At 32.1% G+C, this 8295-nt stretch overlaps 1 protein-coding gene across 1 annotated transcript; it reads left to right on the top strand.

The window, feature by feature from the left end:
* The first annotated feature begins 2364 nt into the window (after positions 1-2364).
* LOC114286488 (cysteine-rich receptor-like protein kinase 3) lies at positions 2365-6545 on the top strand. The gene is made up of 7 exons (XM_028229658.2): positions 2365-3358; positions 4384-4497; positions 4578-4717; positions 4808-5018; positions 5107-5341; positions 5915-6059; positions 6137-6545. Exons 1-7 carry the CDS (start codon positions 2587-2589, stop codon positions 6464-6466), a joined length of 1947 nt encoding a protein of 648 aa, XP_028085459.1. The 5' UTR covers positions 2365-2586; the 3' UTR covers positions 6467-6545.
* The last annotated feature ends 1750 nt before the right edge of the window (positions 6546-8295 follow it).

The following is an 8295-nucleotide window of genomic DNA, read 5'->3' as shown; positions in this document are numbered from 1 at the left end:
TGAAATGCACACTTAGGCCTCATTTGGAGAGTGGCTATTTTAGCCAAAAAGCCAAAAAGTCAACTAAAACTAGTTACATCACCTCTCTACTTTTCTGTACATCTTTTCGTAAAAAACTAAAAAATTACTAAAATAGCCTATTCCCAAACGAGGCCTTAAATTGACAATTATACCATTGTCTTCATCTCTCTCCATTTCTGGAGAAACCCACATCTATCTCTCTCTCTATTTTAAACTTTATATGTGTACATACATATATATATATATATATATACACACACAAACACAAACACAATCTCATCTTTATCTTTTTCTTGATTATATATACATACATATACATATATACATATCAAATCCAGTTTATTCATATATACATATCAAACCCAAAACAAAAACCCAAAGTTTTTGCTCTTTGATTGTACTCCAATTCATAAACTCCATGGTTTTTGCTTTGTGTTTTGGATGATGATGTTGATGAATCCAAAATAATTTTATGATTCTAAAAACATGTTGATTCTAGAAATATATAACACATATATACCTATGCATCTATATATGTGTGTGTGTCAAAATCGTGCATCTATATATATATGTTCACTGTGCATCTATATATTTATGTGTGTCAAAATTGTACATATATATATATATATATATATCTTTGATTGGGAAAGATTAAAAAAAAGAGAGAAGATATTAATTTTAGATTTCCATGGCAGACAAAAGAATGGCATTGTGATGTTATTGTGATGTTTTCCGGTAAGTATAGAAAGTGTTGATGGATATGTAGAAATAGAGTAGATAGAGATATAGTAGAGAAAAAAAAAATAGCATTTTTAAAAAAAATAAATTTGAAGTTGTGTAAGGGACATTTTCGTCTTCAAAATGAGCTTACTTTCTACATAGGTGAGTGGTTCTCACATTCCGTTACGTTAGACAGAAAAGTTAATAGTGCACTTTAGTCCACAAACCACATGGGGGTTATGTGGTGATTTTCGTATGTCAATGGGGGTAAACCGCACTCGACCCAAACCATAGAAAGTAAAGTGAAGTTTATCTAAGAAAAAATAAATGAATAATTTTATACGTCACCCAACCAATCAAAATAGGTCAAATCAATTTCTATAAACACCCTTGGGGCTGTTTGTTTGGAAGGATTAGGAGGGACTAAACACTGTTTGGACTTGAATCCATTAGAGGGGGGATGTTTATCGTTTGGTGCAACTTTAGTCCGTCAGACATGGAGTTTGGCCGGACTCCATGTCCCTCATATGAGAGACTAAATAATCGGGGGGAGGGAGGGAGGTAGGGTGTGTGTGTGATTATTTCTAGGGGATTGGTATCCCATGTGATTAATGTGTGAAATATCTATTTTACCCTCATACTATTACTTGGTAAACAATTGAAAAAATGGTAAAATAGTCTTTTGAACATTTATAAATTATAAATTTAATTTAATTAAAATTATGGCCTTAAAAATTAAATTTTTTTAGTGTTGTTAAATTAAATGATAAAAAATTAAAAATATTTATAAATTAGTTTTTTTTAGTGTTGTTATTACATTTTTTTTCTTAGTCTTTTGAACATTTATAAATTATAAATTATAAATTACAAATTATATATTAAATAAAAGATATAAATTATAAATTTAATTTAATTAAAAATAATAAATTAAAAATTATAGCCTTATAAATTAAAATTTTTTAGTGTTGTTAAATTATAGATTACAAATTTAAAATTATATATTAAATAAAAAATATAAATTATAAATTACAAAGTTAAAATAATATTTTGAAATTTATCTTTATCCAGTCTATCTAATCAAATATTGGATTAAATAAAATAGTCATTTTCAGACAATTAATCCCATGAGAAAATAAACATAGGCTACACATCCAATCCAACCAAATAGTTTGAGAGATTTTAGTCTCAAACTTCAAATTCGATAAATTTTAATCCTTCCATATTCAATTCATCCAAACAAACACACTCTGAACAAACACACCCTTACTTCTTTCATTGTTTGGAATCACCATTGGCCTTGTTTGGTAGAGTTGTAGGAAAGTGATTATAACTTATAACTTAACACCTTATAGCTTATAGTTGTGAACATAAGTTGATTTTTGATTTATAAATTAAGCTTCTTCTCCCCCACTCAAAGAATAAGTTGATTTTTGACTTACAAAAAGTTATAAACTATATTGTTAAGTTAAACCAAACACATCAAAATAACTTAAATTAAATTAAAAATTGAAATAAGTTGAAAATAAGTTCTACCAAACAAGGGTATTGTCAAATGTACTTCTCTTTCTTTTCACCCCACCCCCTACGATACAAAATTATTAGATACTTCTTACTATCAGAATATTTATTTCATCAATTATTATTTATCAAAATTTTCAATTAACTAATACAAAATTATATATCTCACATTTTTCACCACTTATAATAGCATAGAGCACCACGGCGAGTACCCAACAATCTCCCCCATGGTTACTGCTCATTAAATTCTCAATCATCCACACCATTTTAGAACCCAACAAACAAACATAATCTCTCCCAAATCCTCTGCAACTTTTGGAGCCGCTAATGTCTTTCCCAATACTATCTATTCTCATCTTCTCATTCTTCTTTCTCAAGCAAACTCTCTCAGATCCAAGAGCTACACAGTCAGCTCTCATATGCACCAACACCACTGCACAATCCTCTGCTCGTCAAGCTTTTGTTTCCAACTTTTTATCAGCCATGGACTCATTGACCCCTCTCATCACATCCCAAAGCTACGGAGCTGTAATCAAAGGCACAGTCAATACAACAGTGTATGCATTTGGTGAGTGCTTGAAAGACTTGTCTCAAACAGATTGCAATCTCTGTTTTGCACAAATCAAAACCCAAATCCTCAAATGCCTCCCTTTTCAACGATTGATTCGCGGTGGCAGACTTTTCTTTGATGGGTGTTACTTGAGATATGATGATTATATGTTCTTTAATGAGAGTTTGAGTGGTTTTGATAGGACTGTGTGTGGGAATGGTGATGATTTTGGTGGGAATCAGAGTCTGTTGAGAGAGAATGTTGTTGAATTGGTGAAGAATTTGAGTGTGGAAGGGGTTAAAAATGGTGGGTTTTTTGTGGGGTCCGTGAATAGAGGGAAATTGTCTGTTTATGGGTTGGTTCAGTGTTGGGAGTTTGTGAATGGGAGTGATTGTGAGAGTTGTTTGGAGAAAGGGGTTTCTGGGATAGTTTCTTGCCTTCCAAACAAGGAAGAAGGGAGGGTGTTGAATGCTGGTTGTTATCTGAGGTATTCTACTCGCAAGTTTTATAACAATTCAGACACTGATGCATCACAGGGAAATGGAGGAGGTGAGTTGTCTTTCATGAGTTCTACTTTCCTTTGAGCATTTATTGTATTAATGTGAATGATTTGAGGTTCCATTTATCTTTTTTTTTTTTTTTTTTTTTTTTTCTGTAACTTTGGTGTTTGGTTGCCGAGAAATTGAGTTCGCCTTGAAGTGGGTTCAAGAGGAAAACTCACCCTTGCTATAGTTTCTATTTAGTTTTTTTTTTTGAAGTGAATTTGTTCCATATGCTTTACTTGAATTGAAGTTCTTCTATCCTCTTGATTGTTTGAAATTTCCAAGTTCTTTACACATGGGGTGATTTGGTAAAAATAATAAGAAATGATATAGAAAGAATTTCTCAAGTTTTGTTTATAAATTAGGTAAGAAATGGAACTCTCTTATTTTTGCATATTTCATATCGAGATTTTGTGGGAAACAAACGTATTGGTTATAAAATTTTCATTATACCGACATTATCCATTAAAATATAATTTTTGCATGTTTCAGATCGAGATTTTGTGGGAAACAAATAAATCTTTCATTATACCAACGCTATCCATTAAAATATAAAAGGGAAAACAATCTCATTTATATTCTTCCCTCACATATTTTACTTTCTTACTCATCCAAACAGGACAGTGAAGAAATATATATATATATATATATGTTTTTTTTCTTTGCTTACTTAAATGAGAAATCACAATTTTTCATTTGACATTACTTGAAAAAAGGATATACTTTGATTAGGATTTCTTCCATGACTATACAGCTAGCAACGATCAATTTGTCATCATCACACTTGTTAATCAATGCTCTATTTTTTTCACTTCAATTAGCAAGATTAATAATAATTAAAACAAAGACATTTTTTTTTAATCTTTCAAGAATGTAAATTGGATAATTATATTGTTAGTTGATGTAGTGAAAGTGCTCTCACTTTCCAATGTTCCCAATAGTATTTTCTTTGTAATTGTGTTTCTGCATTTTGTCATATAAATACTTGATTTTTGCTCTGAATTAACACAATCCTATGTCAATTTTCATCAGGAAGGAGTCACTTAGCCATTATTCTTGCTGCAACTTCTGCTGCTGTAGCTCTTCTGCTTACTGTGGCAATGATTTCTTTCATTACAAGGAAAAAAATTGTGAAGAAGAGAAGAGGTATAAATCCACATCTGAAATCTAAGATTTATTTTATTTTTTTAAAAGTCATTGCTTAAAATTTCACTATATTGATGCAGAGAGGAAGCAACTAGGTGCCCTATTGGCCATTGTCAACAAGTCTGCGCTCAATTTTTCATACGAAACACTTGAAAGGGCCACAAACTACTTTCACCATTCCAACAAGCTCGGTCAAGGAGGGTCCGGTTCAGTTTACAAAGTACTACTACTTTCACAATCCAACTTTTCTCTTTACCGAGAAGCGTAGTTTCACTTTTGTAGTTAATTAAGACTTCTTTTTTTTGTACAGGGAATTTTGCCAGATGGACAGGTTGTTGCTGTGAAGAGGCTGTTCTTCAATACAAGACAATGGATGGATCATTTCTTCAATGAAGTCAATCTGATTAGTGGCATTCATCACAAAAACCTCGTAAAGCTGTTAGGATGCAGCATTACAGGCCCCGAAAGCCTTCTTGTTTATGAATTTGTCCCAAATCAAAGCCTCAATGACCACTTCTTCGGTTGCTATCTCATCCATCCAATTTTATTTATTTTATTTGTTTAATTTTATCAAATCGTTTTAGTAATATGTTTGTTGATTTGATTCAGTGAGAAAGGATGTTCATCGACTGAGGTGGGAACTGAGGTATAAGATCGTATTGGGCACCGCTGAGGGCTTGGCCTATCTTCATGAGGAATCAGAGTTGAGAATCGTTCACAGAGATATAAAATTGAGCAATGTTCTTCTTGATGACGATTTTACACCAAAAATTGCTGATTTTGGGCTTGCTCGATTATTTCCAGAAGATAAGACTCATATTAGCACTGCCATTGCAGGCACACTGTAAGTTTTCAACATTGATCTTTAGTTTTTTTCATGCCTTGTATTACGAACCTTGCAAAAATCGTGCACAGCGCAATTCATTTCTTTTCTGATAAATTTCACATTTTGTGCTTGTAAAAATTGACATTGCATTTCAAACGTTTCTTTCTCCCTTGAAGGTTAGAATTATGTGTCCTGACCATGTTGAATATGTTTTTCACGTTTTAAATAATAAAAAGCAACGAAAATTCAACAGCACTCTTCATTTTGAAATATTCTCATTTTTGTGTGAAAGAGTTTTGAAAACAACTCTTTAGTTTTTCCTTAAAAGTGGATACGTAACAGTTTCCATAATAAATAAAAATAAAAATAAAAAGGTTCACCAAATAAGTTTTTTGTGTTTTTCAAAAAATAAAACAAAACCCCGGAAACACAACCAACATCTCAGATTCTTTACTAGCTAGATTTTATTGATGAACACACTACTAACCTCCTTGATTTCAGAGTTTGTTCTTCCATCTTGACCTGTATCAAATATTGGTCACATTATATGTATATAATCCAGTCGAGTAATGAACAAATCTATATCTGTAGAGGTTACATGGCTCCAGAATATGTAACTCGTGGCAAATTGACAGAAAAGGCAGACATATATAGTTTCGGAGTTCTTGTAATTGAAGTTGTCACCGGAAAAAGGAACAACACTTTCTCCGAAAATTCATACTCTATCCTACAAATGGTACTTTATTAATTTTCTCAACATATGATCCTTATTTTTCCATGACATGAAACTTAATCAACTTTTATTTTTAATAGGTGTGGAACCTTTATGGCACGGGAAAACTAAGCGAAGCAATTGACCCATCCCTGGAGGGTAAATTTCAGGAACACGAAGCCTCTAGATTACTTGAAATTGGACTAGTTTGCGTACAAGCCGCTGCAGAATTGCGCCCATCTATGTCGATGGTTGTGAAAATGATCAAGAATGAGAATGAGATTCCTCTGGCAATGCAGCCACCGTTTATGAACTCTGTTAGTACGGAAATTAGTCCATCTATTCAACCCGAAACATATCATTTTCAGCCTGAATCTTTTGCAGAGTCTTCTGGGAATAACATCACAGAAAATTTCATTGGGCCTAGATGAACTGTTTTTTATTTCTAGGTTGTAACACAGATTCTGTAAATAGATTTGCTTGATTGAAAAGGCATTCGTGAGAATTAAATTCCCATTGTCCTAACCCACACTAAAAAATCATCCTACTTTCTTTCCCAACAATGCTAGGACCCAAATGAATTATGAAATATTTTACACAATACCCACATGCGTTTGTTAAAATATTCCAATCCAAATGGATTTGGGTTTGGGTAGGTCTGGGTTTGTCACAGGGATGGAGACGGGAAATTTATTTACGGGAAGCTGAAGTAAGTGTAAAAAAGGCAAAGGTCCTCAATGTTACGGGATTTGAAAAGAGTCAAATGTGTACAACTTTATTCTCCTGTAGAAAGACTGTTTTCATGGTTTAAACTTATGGCACCTAAAATCAATAAAAGCTTTTTTTTTTTTCAAGTGTGGGGAGCCATTTCTTGTACGTTATTGAAATACTCTTAGAATTGATGGGTATTAATAGAATTTTGAAGAACTTTGGGGGAGGCCATGGCATAGCGCCGTCCTTGGTTTGTCACACACGATTTTAAGAACAAAATGACTCGGCTGATGGCCGTGGTTTCGGTTAGTCCAATTGGAAGGCTATAAAGTCAATTGCCTTGGCTAAAAATTGAAGAAGGCCTCATTTTTTAATTTTTTTTATTTTGTAAATATATGTTATAATTTTTGAGTTGTTAATAAGTATTTCAAAAAAATTAGTTAGTAAAGCTTAAAATTGTTGTGCAGGTTTAACGACACATTTCTATAAGTAATGTTCAATTATAAGTAACATTTTTTATTTGTTTATGATAAAAAAAAGTAAAGAGGATGAATGTAATTTTAAAAATAAAGTGAGAAATTTTTATAATTTTCAAATTAAAAACAAAAGACACATAATTTAAGTTCTTGAATTAAAAAAAAAAAGTAAATAAAAAAGTTTTAAAAAGCAACTTTTACACTACTAAAAAGTTTTTTTTTAAATTTTAATAATAACCAAATATATCAATACCCTAACTCACTAATAAAATCATGAAAAGTTTCGAAACATGCCTAACTAGCACCCAAAAAATTAATATACTATTACTGTTGTTAGGGCTGGGCAAGGAATCCGTGAAATCCGTAATCCGATCCAGTCTAGTCCAATCCGATAGGTTTGGATTGATTTTTTGAATCCGTGGTTTGGTTCCGGATTAAAGAATTAAAAATCCGTAGTCCACGGATTGGTTTCGGATTAAACTCCACGGTTCCGGATTGGAACCGATCCGAACTGTATACAAATAGTCTATATTTTTATTATACATCCACCCCCATAGTATCTTCTCTTATTCCATATAAAACATAAACTCAAACCTAAACCTGCATAATATCGTCTTTTATTACTTTTGTTTGTTAGTTTTTAATTTTAATTTGTAATGGTCTAAATACTTATGGTGAAACCAATTTTCTTATAGTTGTTTAAATTCTAGAACAGTATGTCGTTATTATAGAAAGACATGTTACTATTGTGGAACTAATATAGCGCTATGTTTATATTTTTATGAAATTAAAGTGTTATATATATATATTTTGTTATTTAATTATGTGAATCCGTGGTCCTAAACCGATCCAATCCGTATTTAAATGGATTGGTTCGGATTGGTTTCACGATTTAAACGGATTTGATTGGTTCTAATTTTTCAGAAACCGTAAATAACGAATTGGTCCTGGTTTTACCCCAATACGGTCCAAGTCAGACCATGCTCACCCCTAACTGTTGTTGGGTGGAAGAAAAGTTAGACGGTTGGCTTTATTTCCATTGTAAAAAATGTATGAGTCCTGCTACGGATTCC

Source organism: Camellia sinensis, chromosome 10 (assembly GCF_055761805.1).
Source record: "Camellia sinensis isolate YWXY chromosome 10, ASM5576180v1, whole genome shotgun sequence".
NCBI lineage: Eukaryota > Viridiplantae > Streptophyta > Magnoliopsida > Ericales > Theaceae > Camellia > Camellia sinensis.
Note: the sequence above shows the minus strand (reverse complement) of the source record. Positions and strands in the feature narration are given on the sequence as shown.

Bases quoted from the DNA above. Each gene is read 5' to 3' on its own strand.
- LOC114286488 (XM_028229658.2), top strand. From the start codon at position 2,587: ATGTCTTTCCCAATACTATCTATTCTCATCTTCTCATTCTTCTTTCTC. The intron at 3,359-4,383 runs GTGAGTTGTCTT...AATTTTCATCAG, and splicing joins ATCACAGGGAAATGGAGGAG to GAAGGAGTCACTTAGCCATT. The intron at 6,060-6,136 runs GTACTTTATTAA...TATTTTTAATAG, and splicing joins CATACTCTATCCTACAAATG to GTGTGGAACCTTTATGGCAC.